Here is a 26,214-nt window from a genome sequence, read left to right as displayed (position 1 = left end):
TTAATGCAAAGCCATTCACTTGATCTATGATGAAGATGAATTAGATTTGAATCAAGGAAGGTTAAACCTCTCATACATCAAGGTTAACCACCAATCTTTAACTTATTGATCAAAAAAGAAAAAGATGAAGAAGGAGATGAATAAGAAGGAACATTAATGGAAATTCAAATGAAGTAATCAACATACATTGACCAAAGGTAGATGGAATCAAGGTCAAACATTAGTAAACAGAAGCAAAATGAAACTTAGAAGTCAAGAAACAAATAAAATATTTTTGGTATTTTTCAAAAATTAACACAATACTTGAATTAAAATAAACAATTAAAGGTCAAACTTCAAATCCATTTCAAATCAACTTTGAAAAGTCCAAATGGATCATCCTAAGTTTAACAAGGTCAAACAAAGTTTGACAAAAAATTTCAGCATTTTTAGAAACCAGAAACTATTTTTAATCAATTAAAAATGCATAAAAAATAACCTAATTGAATTAAAATCTCAAATAAATCTCAAATCAATTAATAAATTGATGAGAATATATTTCATAGATCCATCATCATTCAAAGAGGTTGAGAAAATATTTTTGAATTTTTTGAATATCAAAAACTATTTAAAATGAATTAAAAATAACCAGAAAAGAGAAAATTCATAAAAAATATCAAATGATAAAATAAAAAATATTAAGAATCATTTTTAGAAACTAGAAATTAAAAGAGAAATAATGCAATTGGTCTCATATTTTTTGGAATTAAAATGAATGAGATATGATTTTTTGAAATAAAATGAACTAAAATAAATAAAATGGAAATTAAAATCAGAAATAGAAAATGAGGAAAAACCACACGCGTTGGATTCAATTCATTAATTGACTTGGCATATCAGACGGCTGTGGCATGCGCGCGTATTATGGACCTAAGTCCACTGAGCAACATAAACATTTAAATAAAGTCATAAGATCCAAGAGCCCTGACTCAATCTGGGAATCATCATCAACGGCCTGGATCGAAACTGGCAAACGGACGGTGGTGTACACCACCGTCTTCTCCGGCGAGACCAGAGATTCCAGCCAAAGTTGCAGAGAAAAAACCTTCACCAAATGAGGCGATCTATACAGCAATGGAAAGCTGGGGTGATGTACATCATCCCTGTGCCATCTATTTTCACTCTAGACCTCCATGGAAAGAGAAATCAGAGGTTGAAAATGATGGTGTTCATCTTGAACTTAATGGAATTTCAAAATTAAAAGCATAAATCACTTGCCTCTGATGAGAGGACTTCAACCAAACCAACAAATGCAAGAAACAAGCTATAATCAAGGTGTTTCGAAGAAGGAAAGTTTGCGTAGCAACCTCTGAAATATGGATCTATGGAGTATAATTCCTCTTAGCTATTGCTTGTAGTGTGATCTAGAGATGAAGATGAAGCAAGGTCAAGGAATTATGAGTCTGAAAATCAACCAATGAAGTTGAAATTCAGATTTGAAATTTTGAAAAGAAAGCGAGAATTCCTTTAGGTATGGCTATGGAGGGAGTTGTGCAGCATAACAGGCGCCTTCAGGTTATCAAATTATGAAGCCTAGCACACTTATTTATAGCAAATGGAAGCTGCAAGCATGAGCAAAGTGTGTGCATGAATGAAGAGGGCCTCCATGCATGGGCCTGTACAGGCGCATGGAGGGCCCAAATCTAATTGGAATGGCAAGCTTAACATCAGCAATTAGGTTTTGGATGTGCAAATGAGATGTATTTGGCTTATGCATGAAGTTTTCAACTAGTTTCCAAAAATGCACCAAAATGTTCTCCTCTTCGAAAATGCCACCTCCAAAAATAGAACATGGCCTTATGGGAATGGTTGGAAAGCTCTTGACATGAGGATTAATTGTTATGTTGAACAAAACTTCATTTGGAATTGGGAAATTGATGAAAATTGATCATAAAGTGCAAGGTGCAAAACATGTGTATGTGAAAATTTCCAAAATGGGCCAACTTCAAGCCCTTCTATTTCAATGATGCAAGTTACAAATGACAAAACCTTCAACATGAAAGTTGTATATCGTTTCAAGAAAATCAGTTTGGACTCAAAGTTTGAATCATTTGGATTTTTGATGAGAAAGTTATGGGCACTTGAAGTTGGACTGTTTTACATTTCAATGCCTTTGGTCCAAAGTGACCTATAATGTTTTGCATTATCACATGTATTTATTTTTGGATTATGAAAATTTTCTCAACATAAAAAATGAATTATACAGCTTAAACTTTCCAATGCATTTGATCCCACATCAAAATCATGAAAAATGAATGAGTTATGTTCTTGGGAAGTTGGCCCAAAATTAGGGTTTCAGTCAAAATGATCTATAATGTTTTGAAATGGATGATGACCTTCCAAGCTTCAAATAAATTTTTGATGAACATGAAAGTTGTTCATATGGTTCTTAAGAACAGTTTTAACTTTGGGGTCATCTCCGTTTGACAAACACATTAAAAGTTAGGTCTCAGTGTACTTCAAAATAGTCAGATGAATTGACTGATCAACTTCTCAAGTCCATGCCTCAAATATTGATGAATTAATTATTGAGGACACTCTAATAAGCTCAAATATGCATCAAATTATGAATGGAAGAACTTCCCTTGATTGTATTTGACCATGGGTTGAGGTTGCTTCATGAGCAAGGCACAACTGATGAACATATGAATTAGGGTTTCCTTGGGAAACAAGCCTCAAGCCCTTTGGTTTGCTTTGATCAAAATGATGAATTGAGATGCTTGGGAGGCATATATGATGGATGAGGGCCTTGTGAAACATTGTCATGCTTGCTTTCCTCTTCACCTGGCCATATCAATGAGCAATAGGGTCTCCTAGGAGCCTTGGATCTTATAATTGCTCAAGCTACAAAACAAGCAAGGTTAGTGACATATTTTTTGTGCTTTTGGTTAGTAAAAAAAAAGAAAAGCAATAATATACAATTCAATCATGCTTGGCGGTCTCAAACCAACTCACAAATGTTCCCACCCAAAGGTTAGGAGCCAAGATGCTATGATCCTTGAGGAAAGATGTAAATGCAATGTTATGATGCCATGAGGGATCTTAGGGTCAAAATTGGGGTCTTACATCATGGAGATATGAAAATCCAAACTATGATTCCTACCCTTCTTAGAGAGTTCCTCATCACAAAAACTGAGATTATTATAGGAAGTGATGTTAGCTACAATATGATCAATCTGATCCACTGTAACATCATGTTCCACGAAAGCTTGCTCTAGAACTCTTTGCAGTGCTTCTCTGTGCGCTTCTGAATTCATTAGCAGAGACAATACTGAAATTTTTGAGGGGGTTTGGAGCAGCTGCTCCACCATATTGAACTCACTTCTCTTTATCAACCGAAGTACCTCATCATCATCGTCAGTCTTCAAATTGCTGGACTCACTAGACTGACGCTTTGGAGTACTAACTGGATCTACTGCAGGCACTTCCACTTTCTTACAAACTGAACAATCTTCTACATCTTTTGGGAACACCGACCCAAACACTTGACCACTGCGGGTCACCTTAGTAACATTAGCAATGCTTACGACAGAACTAGTCGTAGGTAATGGGACTTCTTGACCATCTTTCAACATAGTTGCATTGTACTGATAAGGAACAACTTTATCGGATGCGTACGGGACTGGACCCGCCAACCGTATGACTAACGACGATACCGATCTCTTGCTGATACTATTACTACTGCTGCTATCAAATGAAATCACCATTCTCTCTGGTGTCTTGAATACTGGCACTATTACATTGACATTATCATCTATGTGACGAGATTGAACAATCTGTATCAAACCTTCATCCATCAACCCATGGATGTCTCTCTTTATAATCATACAACCTCTAGGGTTGACAATACAGCGAAACAACCATCATGGTCATGCTCACAATCGCTCACCAAACAAATATCCGTGTGCATCATCACCAAGGACCTTCTAATGAAGCGTACATTGAATACCTTGAACTCTTCTGGACAACCGTCCACCATATTGACATATGAATTTCCATTGGCAGGTAGTGGGTTAGCTTTCACATTGGGTGCACGGTCCTTAAAGGACACCATTCCACTTTTTACCAGCTTCTGAACTTCATATTTGAGGGGGTAGCAGTTCTCAATATCGTGTTCGGGGGCTCCTTGATGAAAAGCACAATGGAGTTTCGGTTTGTACCACCATGGAAGTGGTCCGGGGATTTGCGAAGGATTTCTTGGTTGTAGCAGGTTCTTGAGAACCAATGATGGATATAGTTCTGCATATGTCATTGGAATAGGGTCGAAAGAGACCTTCTTCCTCTCAAAATTCTGTTGTTGTTCATGATTATTGGTATTGTTGTTGTTGTTGTTGTGGACGTTGTTGTTGCTGAACTGGTGCTGATTGATTTGTTGAAAATACGGGAATTATGGAAGATACTTGATGATTATGTTGATGAGGTGGTTGACTTCTTCTGATCTGAGTCCTCCTCTGCCTCCCACTTGAAATTGCATTGGCTCCACTGTCTTTCTTCTTACCAAAACTACTGCCACATCTCTTGCTGGACGATACCTCCTCTCTAGACAAACGTCCTTCTCGAACACCTTCTTCTAGCCTCATCCCCATGTTTACCATTTCTGTAAAATGACTGGGGGCACTGGCAATCATCCTCTCATAGTAAAATGAGCTAAGGATCTTCAGAAAAATCTTGGTCATCTCATTCTCCTCTAAAGGAGGGGTAATCTGAGAAGCAAGCTCCCTCAATCTCTGAGCATACTCCTTAAATGTCTCCTTGTCTTTCTGAGACAGTGATCTCAACTGATCCCTATCGGGAGCTATATCGACATTATACTTATACTGCTTCACAAATGCTTCGCCCAAATCGTTGAAAGTGCAGATGCTCGCACTATCCAACCCCATGTACCACCTCAGCGCGGCATCGGTCAGACTGCCCTGAAAGTAATGGATCAACAACTGATCATTGTCTGTTTGCATTGATCTTGCGGGCGTACATCACCAAATGACTGAGTGGACATGTGTTCCCTTTGTATTTTTCAAAGTCAGACACTTTGAACTTCACTAGAGTCTTCACATTTGGAACTAGACATAGCTCAACATCACTCTTCCCAAATAAGTCCTTTCCTCTCAAAGTTTTCAACTCCTTGCGCAACTCAAGAAATTGATCTTTCATTTCATCCATTTTCTCATACACATCCGGGCCTTCAGACGGCTCAGAATGATAAATGGTGTCCTCCACACGAGGCAAGGTATGCATGACAGGCGGTGGCACAGACATGACCGGGCTAGATGCTGGTATAGAAGGAAAGGTAGGCGCAAAGCCTTTAGGCACGAAGTTTGGAGGCATTCCCTATTGGAATTCGGAAGGCATGTTGGGTGCAGCAGTTGCGGGAACAGTAGAGGTAGCCACCTCTGAAATGACAGTCCTCTGAGGAGGAGGAGTTGCGGGTATTGGAGAAGACTGGCTCTGCGCAGCTAAAACTGACTCCATCATGGCAGTCAGGCAGGCGATCTCCTCTTTCAAGTCTCTATTCTCTTGCTCAAGATGTTCCATGATTCTGGAGTGATTGGCGCGAGTATTGTCTTGATGAGTCAGCTTGGCTAAAGCACAGAAGAAACACCAATGAGACATCTGGCAAAAGAGAAACCTGCTTATGCAAATGATACATGAAATGTAATGCTTGACTATTTATTTTCAAGGAACTTACTATATTATTTGCAAAAATATATATATATATATATATATATATATATATATATATATATATATATATATATATATATATATATATATATATATATATATATATATATATATATATATATATATATATATATATATATATATATATATATATATATATATATATATATATATATATATATATATATATATATATATATATATATATATATATATATATATATATATATATATATATATATATATATATATATATATATATAACACAATAATTGCAACACCTTGATATGACCATAAAATCTCTTTTATTTATATAATTGGAAGGATTACGCTGAGTACAATTTCAGAAACCAAATGAAAAATAAAAGAGAAAAGGAGACTAGTCATCCTAAGGATCCCTAACAACAACGTTAGAAGATCTGGCTGTAGGCGCGTACTTCCTTCGAATGCTTCGGATCTCGATCTCAAAAGAAGCCTTCATCTGAGTCTTCTCGAGGATAAGCTGATCAACAATCTTCTTCCAAGCAACGGAAGGCTGAGGCATACTAGAGGAAGATGAAACCTCCGGCTCTCTCTGTGTCTTTGTCACTCGATCTTCAAGTAGCTCAATAAGTGCATCTTTGTCCTTAGACTCAAGCTGCAACTCCTCATGCTTTTTGCTCAAAGCATGGAAATGCTCTTCCCACATATCCTTCTCTCGCTTCATCTTGGCGAGTGCGTCTTCCAACTCCTCTACATCTTGGTTAGGGAGAGTTAATGACTCAACCATAACCATAGACATAGGTCTTTCACAAGGATAAGGCATCTTCAACTCCAAAGCTCTCTTCTTCATCCAAAGAGTGTAAGCTTCCAAAGCTACACAATTGCGCGGACCAAGCTCGAATCTTCCTTTCCTATGCACATTATGCCAAGCATGCACAATCTTATGCTTCAAATGTTGGGGATCTTTACCCTCTTGATAGAAAAGACCTTATAACAAAGTGTTATTAGGTTTGTCTCTCAAGGGGAACCCAAGTTGACGACGAGGCAAGGCAGGGTTGTAGTTAATTCCTCCTTGTGTACCAATGAGAGGCACATTAGAGAATTCACCACAACTATCAATAATCTCCAAACTGCTCAAAGAAGGATCATACCAAACTATATCATCATTAGTGAGAGACATAAGTCTCTAAGACCACCGTAGACATTGTTTGTTCTCCACAAAAGCAGGCGTCTGAGGCAAGTGCGAAATAAACCACTTGTACAGAAGAGGAATGCAACAGACAATCGTTCCACCACCCTTAGAATTCGTTAGATGCAAGGAGAAGTACATATCACCTAACAAAATAGGCACAGGGTTCCCAATCAAGAAAATTCTAATGGCGTTGACATCAACGAAACCGTCAATGTTAGGGAACAAAGCTAAACCATAGATGAGCAACACAAAGATAGCTTTAAAAGCGTCCACAATACCGGTTTAAGCAAAGGAAGTAGCTTCCTTGATGAGGAAATCAGATGGCAACCCACACAATCCTCCTTTCTTCACCCAATGAGCCTTTATCTCAGACTTCTTCAAGTGAAGAGCTTCAGCAATAAGATGAGAATTGGGAATCTCTTATAATCCACTAAATGACACTTTGCTAGAAACATGTATTCCCAAAAGATGGGCATACTCTTCCAACGTAGGCACTAGATGATAATCGGGAAAAGTGAAGCAACAATAGAGAGGATCATAGAACTATACTAATACACTCAAAAGTCCTTCAACCACATCAGCAGACAAGATGGACAGAAGCTTCCCATGACTTTGTTTGAAATCCAAGGGATCTAATACAAGAGATGCTAGCTTCCTTAACTCTTTCAAGTCGGGACATATGAAACTGTACTTCTTAATGTTCCTTCGTCCATAATCCATGGTCTGAAAATATTTGCAAATAACACCTCAGTTCCTTGAAATTTTCGTGTGATGAATGTTATGATGCGCATGAATGCATGAATGCAACAATCACAAATAAGGGATCACACACAAGGAAAACAAACAAAGGTCAAGGGATGAATCAAGTCATTGTCAAGATCAATCATCCATTTTGGTGGATTATGTCTTTCACCTTATCAACACCCAAGTTCCATTGGTATTGACAAGACTTGATTGGATCGACCAAGAATAAAGGGTTTGTTGTGAATCACGAGCATGAAGTCTGGGTAAGAACCATCCCAAAGGAGTGAACTAAGGATAAAATCCTATAGATCATGTTCTAAAAAGTTCCTAGAGTCTTAATTCCATCTATTAGGTATTACAGGTTAGGATGATTGACTCATCAACCCATAATATTCTCAAGAGAAACTCATATGAGTGTAGTATCGCGTAACAACTGTGATCAAGTCTACACTTGGAAAGTCTCCGCACTACGTCCTAAATAGGCCAAGAGGGGTTAAATGTTCTACGGTCCTCAGCTTCTCAGACCCCAAATTAGAGATAGTAATTCCTAACCATAAATACTTGTGTGACATTGCCAAATCCAAAAGGGTCTCCACTGAGTAGATGTATCTCAAACCAACTTGTTAAGGACTACTCCACACAAGTCGAACATGACTATACCATCCTCCTATCTTAATTGCACTTAAGTTCGGGTTAGAACTTATCTCACCACTCAGAGATCACCAAGCACAACAAGCATATTATATCACACAAACAAATATACATACATAAAATACACAATTATATACACACACAAAAGTAGGCTAAACCCACTGGAGACTACTCCCCAGCAGAGTCGCCACTTAATTTTTGTAGCGGTAAATTCATGATCATCAAGCTATGGATAAGCAAGACATCAAATAACAAGAGTCACCACTGTGCTTTTATTGTTTCCAAGGGAAAAGGGAAAAGTACGAACAAAACCCAAAAAATGAGAAGTTTTCAAATCAAAACTAATAAAATGCGAGAGATTACAGGTAAGGGGGTTGGTTACACAGAGGGAAGGTGTTAGCACCCAAAGTGTCCTAGGTACTCCTAGGGAGCCCTTTCTTGTGTGCATATGTGTTTTTGTATAAATGATGTTAGCAAGCAAATAGAATGGGGGGATGAGAAGAGAATTCATTAATTATATTTTTGTGTTTGACAAGACCTTCGGACTTGTGCCTACGTACCAACATAAAAATGAGGGATCAAAACCTCATAGTTCGTGGTATAAATTTCAAAGTGGATGCATTGCTTTTAACATACATTTAAGTTTGAAAGGCACAAAGGCCTAAAAATGGTTTAAATGAGTTAGTTCTTTTTGGCTTTCGAAAATTTTAAGTCAAGTATAATTAAGTATATTTACAAGTTTGATTAGAAAAATGAGTTTAAAAATGCAATGGCATAAGGCCAAAGTTTCTAATTTGCAAAACGGTCTAAGTTTAGAAAACAAGCACAAGCAAAGAAGTTTTTTAAAAGGAGGGAGAGATTTTTAAATTAAAGAAATATGGAGGAGATGGAGAGACTAATCCTAAGCATAAATTTAAAAGTTGAGAGTTGAAAAGATCAGACCAATGGGCTGCAATCCAATAGACAAGAATGTCATATAGAAACCCAAATTCCCTTGGACATTAGAATAAAGCAACAAACAATGCACAAAATATCAACTTGAAGATAAAGGCATCAAATAAATATAACCACATCCAAGCTTAGCAACTCCATGATCTTCTTCAAATTTGCCCATGTAGCAGATGAATTTCACAATGCATAAGTCACAGGTTCAAAATAACAGCTTCACAATGATCATGTTGTAGATGAACTCAAATGGATCTCCAATGATGTATCAGATGAAGTTTCAAATCATAAGCACTTGGTTACATGAAAGTTGACATTGGCCAAGTCCTTTGCATAAGGAGTGTTGCCTAAATTCTAAGTCCAATTGTCTTAGATCAAACCAACAGTCCATACACGATATTTTTTAGGGTTTTTGTTCTTATTATGTACATTAATGGTCAAAGACCACACAAACAAACAAAATATAAACAAAGTATATCACAAAATATGGTCCAAGTGGACAAAGTGAAAATGACATTAACATAAACAATTAGAATGGTATGAATAATGGCAAATGAATAAGGCTTAAAAAATAAAGTGCATTAAAAGTAAATGACTTAAAATTAAATGTTAGTTATTAATGAGTTAGATGTTAGTATTGCTTTTGCTTGTTGTTTAAGTCATTCTTTGGAGAATACTCAACCCACTTATCACAAGCATGGATCCTTGAACCAAGATATCTTCAAAAGTAAGGAAAAAAGGCCAAGTTTCCACACAATACCATGAAAGGGGGGAGACATACAATCTCACTAACTAGAATGCTATGCCTTTTGTGTCAAAATTTAGCGTTATGTTAAGAAATCGTAATTGGACTTTCTTAGAAGTCACAACTATTTGAGGCTGGGCAATAGAATTTTGGTGTTAATGCATGTTAGAGACATAGTATGATGAACTATGCTCATGAAATATATCACACACAAAAAAGAATATGCAAAAGTGGTGGCCTAATCTCATCCATACTTATGTTGATTTTTCAATCAACTAGCCTTAGGATATAGAGATATCATAGGTCTATGACATGAATGCCTAAAGAAGGGGAATGAGATGAAGAGGGAGGGGAAATGGATAAAACTCAAATTGGACAAAGGAGGACTTTTACCAAATTAAGATCATTCATTCATTTTGGGAGATGGAATGTACATTTCATCAATCCCCTAAATCCAATAATCTTAACTTAACAAAGACAAATCAACCTTGACCAAGGCCCAACAATACAACTCAAACTTCCAAAGTCAATCAAAATGGCTCTACACAATCTATTTGGCATTTATTCAATTAAAAATACTAAAAATAATACATTAAATTAAATATGGTTGGTCAATTTCCTAAAACCTCATCAAAACACCAAAGAAATGGCCATGAGATTTATCATAGGTCAAACAAGGTCAAAGGTCCTTGGTGAAAAAATTTCAGAATTTTTGGAAACTTAAAAGTATTTTTAAACAATTAAAAATATTCACAAAATCAATTAAATCATGAAAAATATTAATAATGATCCAAAAAATAGTTTTAATTCAAAATATGAAAGAGGATTTTATTTAATTTTTTTTGGTGAAACTCTCATATTTTTTGGATCAATATTAAAATTAATATGAATTAATGAAAATCAAAGGAATAAAAATAAAAACCAGAAAATCAAAAAAACGTAGACCACTTGATCTCCCTCATTAATTGAGGTGGCAAATCAAGTGGTCTGAAATGCGCGTTCCACCAAACACACAAGTCAGCACGCTGTACCAATGGTAATCACAATGGGCGCTTAGGATTAAAACATTTCAAACACATCTAATGGCTCTGAACGCTTCTAGCTCATCGCCGGAGCCAAAGGCCAGTCATCTTCTCTGATGACCCTGGCCGGACTGGTTCAGTCATCACCACATCATAAATGAAAAAAGAGGACATGATCTAAAAGATAAAATGGCGTAAATCACGAATATCACCTCAATTTTAACTAACTCCAAATATATAGAGGGATATATGGAGTTGAATTTTGAGGTGTGTCAACTGAGTTGCTTCGATTTGACCTCAAAGCAACTCAATCTTCTTGCCTATATTGGTAGGACTTCAGATAACCAAAGATCCAAGAGAATTAATGAGAATTGAGTGAGAATCGAAGAGAAGAAAAAATCTGGAAAATACCTTCAATGTTGTGCAGAACTTGATCTTTCTTGCTTCAATTCGTGTTTGATCTTGCTCAAGTAGCTTGCAGAAGTGGCTTAGGATTGGTACAAAGCTTTGGATCCTGGAGTTTTTGAATCTCCAAATAGTGAGATTCAAACTCAATTTTCAAATGAAAATTCTCAATTTTTCCTTTCAAATGTGAGGGTTTGAAGTGTGGAGGCAAAGCTGGCGCGTAAAGGTCCTCTGAAATAAGCACAGAGGGTCTCTATTTATAGCAAAATGGAATGTTATTTGCACACTTGAAAATTTGTCCAATTTTAGCAATGCCATGTTCATGCTTGCATGGGCGTGTACATGCCCATGAAGCAACTCAATTAAGTCCAAAACCAACTATGCTGAGGTCTGAATGAAGCTTGAATGGCAAGGCAAAGTTAAATGATCATTTGAAGTTTGAATCTTGCCAACTGATACAGTTGTGTTTACACCATGCGCAGACCCCTCAAACTTCATCCAAAATGAATGAATTAGGACTCTTTGGAAATCTTAGATCAAGAAGAACATCTCTTATGTTGAACACTTTTCCATTTGGATCTTGTATCATGGTGAATTTTGAGGTGGAAGTTTGGAAATTTCAACATGTTGAAATTTTTTCTAAGTGTCAAGTCATATACTTCATTATTCCACCTGCTTAACTTTTTATGTGAGCTCCAAATGAGAAAAGTGTCTTCCTCAAAGTTATAAATCTTTCAAAGACCTTCAAAATGGTCACTAATGTGACATCATTTGGATTTATAATGAGTGAGTTATGCATTTTTGAAGTTGAGGAAAATCACTTGTTCAATGGTATTGGTCCAAAATGACCTATAATGTATCCTCATATCACATGCTCATAAAAGTTGAATTAGCTTTCACTCCAAACATAAAAGTTGAATTATACATCTTGAATTTGATTTTTCAACTTGGAAAAATTTCATCTCATAAAAATTGAGCAAGTTATGGTCTTGAGAAGTTGACTTTCAAATTAGGGTTTAGACAAAATGACCTATAATGTTTCAACATAGAAAATGACTTTACAAGAAACATTAGCTCTAGACCTCAACATGAAAGTTTCCTAGAATGCCATCTAGAATAATTTTTCTCTTGGAGTCATTTTCATATGATGAAAATTGTAGGAGATATGGTCTAGGGAGACCCAGTTTTGATCAGATGAATTCATCTGGTCAACCATCATCAACCAACTTGCTAACTTGCAATTCTATTGACTTTTTAGGCTCATGGTAGATCATATATGCATAAGATGATGAAATTTTTAAGTGTCCCTTGAGAAATTTGATTAATTGGTGAGGAAGCTTGTTGAAGAAGTTACTCAAGATACCCAGACAAACTAGGGTTTCCAAGGCAAACCAACTACAAACTATTGAAGAAATCTTGATCAAAATAACATGTAAAGATCATGGGGACTCATATATGATGCTTATAGCCATTGTGGATCATTCCTTGGTTGTGCTCTTAGCCATAAGGGTCTTAAACCCTTGATGTGAACTTGATGGATCAATGGTGATCATGCCCTACCTACAAAAGAGTTAGGCAAATACAAAGACATATTTTTGGTATTTTGGTTAGTAAAAAAATGATAATATACAAGTATGATACAATCACATAGTGCTTGGTGATCTCTCCCAAAACAAACCCAATGAAAGAGGGGTAAGGAGGATGCCAAGGTATGATCCCAATGCTTATGCATATGATGAAATTGCATGAGGGATCTTAGGGTCAAAATTGTGGTCTTACACCAATTACATTTTTTTGAATATTTATATAATTGATAAAAAAATTATACTATGTAAATGCTCACTGCAACGGTGAGACATATGAGTGTGATGTATACAAGTTTAATTTTTGAAACACTGAAACCATCCAATTTACAATCAAGAGAAATTCAAATTCCTTGCATTTGAAAAAATGAATAGAAACCTATCTAGGATCTTGTATTGTGTCCCAAATCACGTACTAGAATCCAATTTATTTCGAAAACAAATATCACTGAAAATTAAGCGTTGAATTGATATGTTAAGACATTTTACCGCTTGTTAACAAAGACCCATCAGTGAAGGTGAGTATAATAATATCTCATATCGTCACACAATATAATTATACTCCGTCTTACAAGAAAGCATGGATTACAAGGACAAAGACTGTTGAACATGTATTCGGTAACTGGGAGGATTCATACAAAGAATTGTCACGGTTTTTATTGGCACTTAAAACATACGCATCGGGAATTGTTGCAATTATAGAGACATTGCCAACATTTACGCAAGACAAAACTTGTGTTACTGGAAATAGAATTTTTCACCGTCTCTTTTGAGCGTTTCAACCATGCATCAAAGGTTTTGCATTCTACAAACATAGTATTCAAGTTGATAGAACATGGTTATACGGAAAATACAAGGGCACTTTGCTTGTGGTTGTTGCACAAGACGATAATAATAATGTCTTTCCCATTGTATTTGCTCTGGTTAAAGGTGAAACCGCTGGTGGTTGGGGTTTCTTCCTTAGTCATCTCAGAACACATGTCGCTCCAAAAGCCAATCTCTGTTTGATTTCAGATAAACATGCTGCTATTGAGAGTGCTTACAATAACCATAATAACGGATGACATAATCCTCCTTCTACCCATGTCTATTGCATTAGACATATCGCACAAAACCTCATGCGTGCAATAAAAGACAAGAACCTTTGCAAAAAAGTTGTGAATGCATAATATGCTCTAACTCAGTCGTCATTTCAACATTACCGTGACGAAATTAGATTGTCAGATGCAGATGCAGGAAGGTGTGTGAATAACATATCATTAGAGTAGTGGACAAGTGCATTTGACAGAGGATGTTGATGGGGCCACATGACAACAAACCTTGTGGAATGCATGAGCGACATCTTCAAATGCATTAGAAATTTACCAATAACCGCATTGGTCAGAATAACCTATTTTAGGTTGGCATCAACCTTCGCAGCCAGAGACGAAAGATGGAGTGCAGTGTTAATATCAGGTCAATTATTCAGTGAATGTTGTATGAAATTAACGAAAGAGGAAACTATCAAAGCTAGCACACACGCGATTACAATCTTTGACCGTCATAGGCAAAATTTTAATGTACAGGAAACAATGGACCACAATGAGGGGAGGACAAATTTATCCTATGCTGTCAGACTAAATAGAAGTTGGTGCGACTGTGGAAAGTTCTAGGCCTTATGTATTCCTTGCTCCCATGTCATTGCGGCATGCGCACACTCGCTAGGGCACTTACAACCATCTTTCTGATGTTTACAAGGCCATTACCGTCATGAATGTCTATAACGAAAGCTTCTCAGTGCCTGCAATGGAAGAATATTTTCCTCCATATCAAGGGGACATAGTCTGGCACAACGATGAGATGAGAAGAAAGAAAAAAGGACGGCCAAACATCACGCATATTAGAACAGAAATGGATACAATTGATAAAATGATAAGATTATGTAGTATATATCGTCAACTCGGACACAATAAGAAAAAATGTCCCAATCTTGGAGCAACCTTTGCATCATAATTTAGTACCTCCATTCAAATTTTGTAACCTTTGATTTTTATATTTTAATAACTTTTTGTTACAACAAGGTTAGCAACAAACATCACTCCAACTTAAACACACTTAAAACCGAACAGGTCTGAATAAACAACACAAACAACAAATATCAAAACAGATAAAAAGACTTAACCACAACATTTAAAAACAATATTTCTAATTGATTACAACAATCAAACTGATATCATTTGGTTCAAATATCACTTTCCTAGCATACTTACCTTTTTTTACTTGCACCCATCCACGTACGACATTGAGTCCCTCAATACTTCTAATTTTTTCGTCTTCAGGTATATTTCTGTCTAACCAACGAACCAACTCCTTTTGTAGTTGCTCGAAATTCCAGATGTTCCAGAAGAGCATCTCCATCAGAGGTTTGTCTCTCGAATAAATCACTTTTCCATAGCGGCAAAAAAGACGAACCATGTTTGCAATATAATGAGAAGAGATGCGGAAAAATGAATCATACAAAACCTCTATTTATACAAAAAAATTACACAATACACGGAGGAGGCAGATCGGTTGGCGCCTCCTCTCATTTTCTACAGATAGGCGCCAATTGGATTGACAGCACCATGTGCTGTAGCTAATTCAATTAGAGATTCCTCTTTAAAATTAAGGGTAGGCGCCAATTCATTTGGCACCTACATGTTAACGTTTTTTTTTAATGTGGGGTTGTTTGGGAGTTAATCTGAAAAGTGGATTATTTTGAGTTTTTTTTTTAAACTGAGTTATTTGAATAAAAGATTCTACTAATTTATTCAGTGGCCTTACACTTTAGGAAAGAAAACAATAGGAAAGAATGTGAAATAAAAGAAGGTGAATAAAAATTAAGTTGAATGTGAAATGATTTTGGAGTTGTTTGTTATGAATAAAAGTGAGAAAAAATGAAAGAAAAGAAAGTATTGTACTTATTAAAATACCATTAATACCTTTATTTTAAATTGAAAATGTAATTATATATGTGATAGTAATATATTTGTTTTGTAAAAGATAACAGTTTTATAAAATAGAAGCCGACTTTGAAACAAAGGGTGCTTGTTTGAGTATTTTTTACCGAACTACCCTTAATTAAAAAAAATCTCAAAATAACTCTGATTTCAAAAAAAAATCTCAATCTACTCCACTTTTAAGAGGAGGCGTCAGACCAATTGGCGCCAACTCCTAAAGTTAGAGAGGAGGCGCCAATTGGATTGGCTATAGCACATGGTGCTGCCAATTCAATTGGCGCCCATGTGTTAGTTTGTAGAGGAGGCGCCAATTGGTCTGGCACCTCAGTGTAAAGTGCAATTTTTTGGGTTATAAATAGAGGTGTTGTGTGAATCATTTTTCCACATCTCATTTCATCATTTTGCAAACATGTTTGGTGTTCGTCGCCGCTATGGAAAGGTGGTTTATTCGAGAGACAAATCTCTGATGTTGATACTCTTCTGGAACATCACTAGTTTCGATCAACTGAAGAGGGAGCTGGCTCGTTGGTTAGATGGAAAAATATCAGAAGGGAAAAAAATTAGAAGTATTGAGAGACTCGATAGTATATTTGGTTGGGTGCGAGTCAAAATTGATAAGGATGCTAGGGAAATAACGTTTGGACGAGATGACATCAGTTTGATTGTTGTAATTAGTTAGAAATGTTCTGTTTTAAGTTTGCCTATGTTGTAGTGATGTTTGTTGTGAACCTTGTTGTAACAAAAAGATAATGATATATAAAAATCCAAGGTTACAAAAATTAAAAGGAGATACAAGCTTATGATGCAGACGTTGCTCCTCGATTATGATAGTTGTTCTTATTGTGTCATGGTTGACGACATATACTACATAGTCTTATCATTTTATCAGTCGTATTCATTTCGGTTCTAATACGCGTGCTGTTTGGCCGTCCATTTTTCTTTCTCCGCATATCGTCGTTTTTCCAAACTATGTCACCTTCATATGGAGACCAGTATTCCTCCATTGGTAGCACTGAGAAGCTTTTGTTATACACATTCCTGATGGTAGTGGCCTTGTAAACATCAGATAGGTGGTTGTAAGCGTCCTGGTGAGTATGTGTGCATGCCACAATGACATGGGAACAAGGAATACGGAAGGCCTGGAACTTTCCACAGTCGCACCAACTTCTGTTTAGTTTGACAACATAGGATAAATTTGGTCTCCCCTCATTGTGGTCCATTGTTTCCTGTACGCTGGAATTTTGCCTATGACGGTCAGAGACTGTCACCGCGTATGTGCTAGCTTTGATACTCTCCTCTTTCATCACTTTCATACAACATTCACTGAATATTTGACCCGACATTAACATTGCACTCCATCTTTCACCTCTGGTTGCAAAGATAGAATCCAACCTATAATAGGTTGTTCTGACCAAAGTGGTTATTGGTAGATTTATAATACCTTTTGAATACACCGTTCATGCATTGCAAAAGGTTTGTTGTCATGTGGCCCCATCGACAACCTCCGTCAAATGCCTTTGTCCACTGCTCTACTAGTATGTTATCCACCCATCTTCCTGCATCTGCATTAGACTATCTAATTTCATCACGGTAATATTGAAGTGACGGCTGAGTTAGAGCATACCCAGCATTCACCACTTTTTTGTGAAGGTTCTTATCTTTGATTGCACACATGAAGTTTGTGTGATATGTCTAATGCAATAGACATGGGTAGAAGGAGGATCATACCATCCATTGTCATGGTTATTGTAAGCATTCTGAACGGCAGCATGTCTATCAGAAATCAAACAGAGATTAGCTTGTGGAGTCACATGTATTCTGAGATGTCGAAGAAAGAAACCCCAACCACCAGCGGTTTCACCTTCAACCAGAGAAAAGGAAATGGGAAAGACATTGTTGTTGCCGTCTTATGCAACCGCCATAAGCAAAGTACCCTTGTATTTTCCATATAACCATGTTCCATCAATTTGAATAATAGGTTTGCAGAATGCAAAACCTTTGATGCACGAATCAAACGCCTAAAAGAGGCGGTGAAAGATTATATTTCCAGCAACACAGGTTCCGTCTGGTGTAAATGCTGGCAATGTCTCCATAATTACAACAGTTCCTTGTACGTATGCTTTTAGGGCCCATAAAAACCGTGGCAATTCTTTGTATGAATCCTCCCAGTTTCCGAATACCTATTCAACGACCTTTGTCCTCGCAATCCACTCTTTCTTGTAAGATGGAGTATAATTATATCTTGTTCTGATATGAGATATTATTATACTCACCTTCACTGATGGGTCTTTGTTAACAAGCGGCAAAATGTCTTGACATATCAATGCAGCGCTTAATTTACGGTGATCTTGTTCAACATTAGTTGCAATGCAACTGTGAGGTGGGTCTATTGAATCTATCTCCCAAGAGTCGCTTTTCTTTTTGTGAGACGCAGCAAACCGAAACTTACAAAGGATGTTATGAAATTCGATGACATACCTTCTCGAATCAGTGCGTTTCACTGTGAATTTTTTTGATAGCTTGCACACATTCTTATTTAGTGCAACAACCTCTTTCATCTCCGATAAGATGTCTCTCCTCACAATGGGTGAATCGCACATAGGAACAGTTGCAAACATAGCAACTTATGTAAGCATTTAATTCTTCTGTTATTTGTCTAGAATACCTTTTAATAACGATACTTAATTTGTTGTTTATCTTTTATAAAGTAACGTGTTTTGTTGTGTCTTTTATAAGATGTTTCAAGGTTTCAAACTCGGGTCCACGAATATGTACACATGGACCTGATGATTCAACCGTATGTCAAACTCGCCAGTTTTGGACATATAAGCAAAATAATGTCTTGGTCGGTGGATAATAAATTCATTCTTGCGTTATATGAAAGATGGCATCCCAAGACACACACATTCTGGTTTCCAATCGGTGAGTGTACTGTGACGTTAGAAGACATCTACATGCTATTGGGACTGCCTATCAAAGGTAAAGCGGTAAATGGTAAAATCAACTATGTGAATTCAATTTGCATGGACCTCTTGGATGCTGATTTGTTAGATGATAACTCGAGAGGTCAAGGTATACTCATTTCACGCCTTAAGGCATACTCTAACAACTTACAATTAGATGAGCATTCTACTGAAGAGGCTCGAATAATAAAAACTAGATGTTACATTATGCTTTTAATTAGTTCTTTTTTATTTCCCGAAGATAGTGGTTCTAGTATGCATGTTATGTATTTACCTTTACTAAGACATGTAGATAAAATTGGAAGTTACATTTGGGGATCCTCTTGTCTAGCTTATCTTTATAGCTCTTTGTGTAAAAATTCACACAAAGACACATTTACCTTTTCTGGATGTGCTGTTTTGCTCCAAGCATGGGGTTGGTCTAGACTACCGTCCCTAGCGCCCGTCAACAACAACCCTTTCACAACCCCGTATGCACAAAAATAAGTTCTTTAAAATGGACTATATTTACTTACTTTACCGATTATTATCTCTAAATAATATTTTTACCTTTATGGTGCAGATGGTCGACACGTGGTATGAGTTATAACAGATGTCCTAGACATTGTATTACCCAATATCCCAATCTCTTGGATCACCTTCGACCGACAGGTGTATGGATAATAACCTAATAATTTCGTAATAATTTGTTAATTTCTTCTACCAAACTTATAATCTAACATATGTTCACATTTTAGTTCATTTGGTGTCCATACCTAAAAATGGATCATGACCATGAAATCAACGAAGAAGACGCAGCCGTTTGGACTGCATGCACACCGATCATAAGATTCACCACTATGGAGATGCACAATAGTGATCATTTTAAATTGCAGTTCGGTATGCTTCACATATCCCAGATCCCTCAGCAAACCTAGGAGAATAGCATCTACGCAAAGTTAATGATCAATGGAACTTTAACCCATGGCAAAGCTTCACTAGATCTGAGTGTCGCAAATGGAAGCACCACAATGACCATGTCTTAACTGACATTATGATGCCAACTTAATAAAAACCAAGTCGTAATTATATGGCTTGGTATAAATCGGTTGGTTTTGAGTTCATCGCCGAGGATATGTACCTATACGATCCACGCCAGGCAACTTACACACCAAAAGGCTCAACATCTAACCCCTAACAACATTTTCAGAATGGCTACTCACAACCCCCTATCCGTCAAACTTTCCATTCCACAAACACACAAACATACAACCCTAACATGCCATACACCCAACCACAGTACGAAGAGCATACCCCGTACCACCACCAACAACTAGATCATCAACCAGAGACCCAACATCGCTTCGCACCCAACACATCACCCTACCAAAGTCGCCTTAGTCAAAATACTCAATGATCATTTAATATAAACCATCCCTCCTCCTACCATAGCCAAGAAGCCCAAATGTATCAAAACCGAAAACTTCAACAACCATATGTCTACCAAACACCACAACAATCTTTCTAACATTTCCTCGATGCATCATTCACACCAATGTCTCCCTTGAATCGTCCCAGTCGCCCTCCAACAACTCAAACACAACCCAACTACTCTGGCATGGGTCATGAACTCAGCTATAGCGGTACACCTTCGATGCATACACAAGACTAAGCTGATTTTCCTGACTATCTCAATAGGCAATCTCCTGCAGTTGGTAGTGACGTTCCTGGACCCTCAGATACTCAAACACCTGGGGTGAATCATCAACGTGGGTTAGGGCCACAGGTTCGGATAGCTAGGGGATGTGGGACCGGAGATCGATTAGGTGATACCGGTTATCAACATTAGTCTTTTTTGTGTAAACGGGAATTAATATTAATATGAATTGATCCGATTTCAACTTTATCTATCATATAGATTTTTTAATTTTTTTTTACAAAACACACAGAGGTACTAATCCAATTGGCGCCTCCCTTTAAGCTTTACACATGGGCGCCAATTGGATTAGCAACACAAGAAGCCCTAGCCAATCCAATTGGCGTCTCCTCTCTAAGTTTAAGAGGAGACGCCAATTGGTCTGGCGCCTCCTCTTAAAAGTGGGATAAATTGAGAATTTTTTTGAAATCAGAATTTTTTGGGGATTTTTTTTTAAATCAGGAGTATTTGGATAAAAAATTCTTTGTTTGATGGATGTAAATTTTGTATTTCTGAAAATGTGAGATTGAGATTCTTACATTCCCATGCTTGTCTCAAATTTTAAAGAATTATGTTAAGGTACTTTTTATTTTTAAGAATATATTTTACTCATGAAATTTTGAAAGATAAGTTTTCTAGAATTGCTCTTTCTATTTTTAGAGATTCTTCCGTATCATCGTGAAAAGATTAAAATGCCTCTAGCGTACGGAGATGCATCTCCGAATGCACATTTTTCACACACAATTGAGGCGAAATTAGTGAGAAACCCTTATTCTGTTAAAATTTGATCCGGAGATGCATCTCCCTATGCACAAAAGGTTGATTCGAAGATGCATCTCCGTAACCTCTCTTAGTTCATTAGTTAGCGAGATTTTCGGAAATGCATCTCCAAAATATGGTATGTTATATCAAAATAGAAACATGCAGAATGAAAAACCAACATAAATTAAGTCCAAAATAAATATTAGATATATAAACATTGCATAGATTTAACATTACATGTTATTATAAATAGGTGGGACGTTGCAACATTCTTATAATATCTTCGGCTAATCTTTGAATCGTCACATCCATTTCAATCGGACCCTTTGTTGAGTAACGGTAAAAATATACTATACATAACCTTCAAATCGTCATTTGTCTTCAGTTCAAGTACAATGAACCGTATCTTCCAGTCGTTATCAATTGATGGTGAACGGTACTCGAGCTTGATGACTCTTCTGATTTTCTGGATAACGCAAGAGAGTATTCAGTTTGTTTTTCAAATCGACGAGAAGTATGTCCTCGCAAATCTGAAATTGAAATGAGGGGTTTTGCGCCATTGAAATACACAAATGCAAGATGGGGATATATAGTCATTCTATTTTGTGTAAAGAAAATGGAACGAAATACCCTATTTATAGAAGTTGTAGAGCAATAAGGACCTTACAAACATGATCATATCTACATGCAAAACTTCAGAGATACATATCTGAATCCTCCTTTTTAAAAAAGGGTTTATCCGAAGACGCATCTCCTGATTATCCCCTATTTTGTTTTTCTTAAATAATTAGAATATGTGTCCGGAGATACATCTCCGGAACCACAAAAAATTATGCAGAACAAAACCAATTGATTATGCAAAGCAAAATTGATCCAAGTAGAGCAGAATTTCAAAAACAAAAATTGTCCAAAAAATATCACCCGACTTTATAACATTATGCAGTGTGCTACTTAAAAAAAGTGTTACATTGTTAGATTATACAACTAAAACGCATCAAAACAAATTTCACTACCTAAATCTATTGGTGGCTCATTCTTCGACCTTTCGTTATTTGCTTCTCATTCAATGTCGCTCAACTTGTTGAACTCTTCCATCCTTTCAAGAAAGTGATTCGGCCATGTTTCAACAACTTATGTGAAATGTGTCGTCCATTATGGTGATGTCTTTGGTATAGGATATTCCGGTTTCAAATAAATCTGAACAAAATGTTTTTTTTATAACCAACTGATATGCATGATGCATTCAGATGAATTTTTAGGTAGCCTATTATGAAGTGGAAATAATGTTTCCGAGTGAAATTCTGGTATTAAGATATCAGATGTCGTATGCTATGTCACGACACAAATATCAAGACTTCACACAATAATAATAGTAAGCAGATAAGCGATGTCATATACGATGTCACAACACCAGGATCAAGACATGTCACACCAGAAATAATTATAGTGTAAAAGAAAGCAGGAAGTAAATAACACAGGTCAATTGTTAACCCAATTCGGTGCAAAGTCACCTACATTTGGGAGCATCCAAGCCAGGAAGCAAATCCACTATAATACTATTAGTTTGAAGTTCTAAACAACCTCTGGTTTTACAAACTTCTCACCTAATCACTACCCTTGGAATTTCTATCTAAGATTCTCCTAGATATGAGACCTCTCTCACTTCCCTTTAATCATACAGAGTGATAATAACTTTAATCAAATAATATAAGACACTATTCCAAAACATATAATCCACTCTTGCTTAAAAGCTTATGAGTGATTTAACAATTACAACTCAAACACAGTCCAACTCTAATATCAAAGTGATATAAGCGTGACTCGTAATAAACAACAAAAAACACTAAAAACCCTAATTTGACACTGCACAAGTGTAGCTCTCTCTTCTTATGAATTAGGCTAGCAACGTTCTCTTTAAATAGACTATGGTAAGCATGGGATTAAGCTTAAAAGTGCACCAGATCCAATCTGGACTGTTGCACGAAGTATGTAGAATTTTCTGCATAAAATCAGGAACAAGATCACTTTGTCCTAAAATGTCTCAACATCCATTTTTATGAAACAAGTGCACTGCTGGGAACGAAATAAGAGTTCCTAAAATAATCCTTTTTGGACAGTCATATATGATAGCTGGATATTTAGAGAATCTTTAGAGATCTCATAATAAAATAAGTCTTCCAAGAAGTAAAAACAAAACCTGCAAAGATGTCTGATCAACATGTCAAGATATCTTGCTTAACATCTTGTTGTGATACTTATTTTAACAAAATTGCTGCTAATCATAAAAATACAGACCTAACAATCTCCCCCTTTGGAAAATTTGGCTAAAACAACCTTTGCATCATATAGCTGAAGAAAAGATAAAACAACAACAATAATCACAAGCACAAAACCAAACAACCAAACACTTGGTACAACACCAAGACATATCAGAGGCACATGCAACAGAGGTAAGTAGAAATCCAACCTCATAGAAAACACATAGAGAGAAATAAACTATCACACTCCAAGCCTCCTTTAGAGAAGAAACTCTCTGAAACAAAAAGTCAAGACATTTTGTCTAGCATCATAATAAACACACAACAACCTAAGCACAAATAGATCAAACTCCCCATGAATGTCATGATCAGCAACACATAAATTATTCCCCTTGTCACACAGGAAACATACTCCCCCTTAAAGAAACAACCTTCACACAGAGCACACAGGGCATCAAAAAAATTCAAGAGCACAACTCTACATACCTACTCTCCCTTTTTAGCCAGAATATGACAAACCAAGCAAACACTCTTAAATATCAACAAACAATATAACAAATCAGTAGCAGAACATGTGAGTTAGAGGTACAGGCCATTGCACACAAAGGTGCAATATTCAGGGAAAATGCCCACAAACAACATATAAAATCAAACACAAAGACAAAACAACTCAGATGTCAGCAGAAGCGTCTAATTCATCCGCAGAGGTAGCAGCAACAACATCCTCTTCTTCCTCATCTCCTTCTCCATCCAAAGATTTTATCAGTCTTTCAAGCCTGATCTTCCTCAAAAATGCAAATTCCAAGTTCACCCCTTAGTTTTTCAAGTTGATTTGTGTCCAATGCCTTAGTGAAAATATCAACTAGTTGCTTCTCAATGGCCACATGCTCAAGGGTAACAACCTTGTCTTCATGAAGACCTGAATAAAATGATGACAAATTTAATGTACTTTGTCCTGCTATATTGAATAGGATTTTTGAAGATATTGATAGCACTCATGTTGTCACAATATAATGTCATGATATCTTGTTTGACATTATATTATTTTAACATCTGATTCATCCAAATCAATTGAGAGCAACTGCTTCCTGCTTCAATATAATCAGTTTCAGTAGTAGACATGGGCGCACAATTTTGCTTCTTGCTGAACCAAGATATAATATTATTCCCTAAGAAGAAACAACCTCCTGAAGTGTTTTTCCTATCATCAGCACTACCTGCCTAATCTGCATCACAATACCCTACAAGTATGGAATTAGATCCATGAGAGTATAACATGCCATAGTCACTTGTACCATTGACGTGCTTCTGAATCCTATTCATTTGATTGATGTGACTCATTTTGGGCTCAACTTGATATCTTTCACAAACACCTACAACAAATGTGATGCCAGGTCTGCTAGCTGTAAGGTATAACATGCTACCAATCATGCTCATGTACAGACTTTTATCCACATTAACACCTTTTTCATCTTTAGATAACTTCAAATGAGTAGATGCACGTGTCCTCTTGTGACTATCATTCTCCATACCAAACTTCTTCACTATGTTCTTGGCATACTTACTTTGAGAGATGAAGATAGAATCATCCATCTGCTTCACTTGAAGACCAAGAAAATAGGTTAATTCACCAACAAGACTCATCTCAAATTCAGATTGCATCTGCTTGACAAAATGTTGAACCATCTCACTTGACATTCCACCAAACACAATGTCATCCATATATATATTTAAGAAATCATGAGATTACCTCCTTTCTCCTTAAAAAACAGGGTCTTGTCTATTCCTTCTTTCTTGTAGCCATTATTGACATGAAAACTCTGTCAGCCTTTCATACCAAGCCATAGGAGCTTGCTTTAGCCCGTAAAGAGCTTTCTTCAGTTTGAACACATGATATTGAAAAGTAGGATTTATGAACCCCTTGGGTTGTTCAACATACACCTCTTCATTTAAGTACCCATTCAATAAGGCACTTTTCACATCCATCTGAAATAGTTTTAACTTTAGTATACATGTCACTCCTAACAACAGTCTTATGGATTCAAGATGAGCAACTGGAGCAAAGGTCTCATTAAAATCTACTCCTTCAATTTGAGTGTATCCTTAAGCCACATGTATGGCCTTATTTCTGGTGACAACCCTCTTTTCATCAGATTTATTCTTATAGACCCATTTTGTATCATTGACATTTTTTCTTTCAAGCATAGGAACCAAATACCATACTTCATTCCTCTTGAGTTGACCTAGTTTTTCTTGCATAACATTGATCCAGAATTCATCAGTCAAAGCCTCCTTCACATTCTCGGGTTCAAACTTAGAGACAAAGAAAGAATTGGATACAACCTCTCTTGATCTAGTAGTTGTTCCTTCATTAAGATTCCTTATAATCAACTCCTTAGGGTGATCTTTCTGGATTCTGATAGAAGGACCTTTGTTGGCTTAATTGACCTTTGATTCAGTACCTGCAGATTCAATGTTGGACTCAATGTCTGCTATATCTTCTGGAGCATCATTCATCTGAGATGATGTTCCAACATCTTCTTTGACATCGGTTTCCTTCTCTATGATTGAATCATCAACCATAACAT

At 36.5% G+C, this 26,214-nt stretch overlaps 1 protein-coding gene across 1 annotated transcript; it reads right to left on the bottom strand.

The window, feature by feature from the left end:
* Positions 1 to 24,847: 24,847 nt before the first annotated feature.
* LOC127095524 (uncharacterized mitochondrial protein AtMg00810-like) lies at positions 24,848 to 25,270 on the bottom strand. Its single transcript, XM_051034201.1, has one exon. The coding sequence runs from the start codon at positions 25,268 to 25,270 to the stop codon at positions 24,848 to 24,850; it is 423 nt and encodes a 140-aa protein (XP_050890158.1).
* Between the last annotated feature and the right edge of the window lie 944 nt (positions 25,271 to 26,214).

This window comes from Lathyrus oleraceus, chromosome 6 (genome assembly GCF_024323335.1).
Source record: "Lathyrus oleraceus cultivar Zhongwan6 chromosome 6, CAAS_Psat_ZW6_1.0, whole genome shotgun sequence".
NCBI classification, from domain to species: domain Eukaryota; kingdom Viridiplantae; phylum Streptophyta; class Magnoliopsida; order Fabales; family Fabaceae; genus Lathyrus; species Lathyrus oleraceus.
The sequence above is the reverse complement of the archived record's forward strand: the minus strand, read 5'-3'. Positions and strand labels throughout refer to the sequence as shown.

What these genes read in the sequence shown, in the direction of transcription:
- LOC127095524 (XM_051034201.1), bottom strand. Translation starts at nt 25,270, where the DNA reads ATGAGTCTTGTTGGTGAATTAACCTATTTTCTTGGTCTTCAAGTGAAG.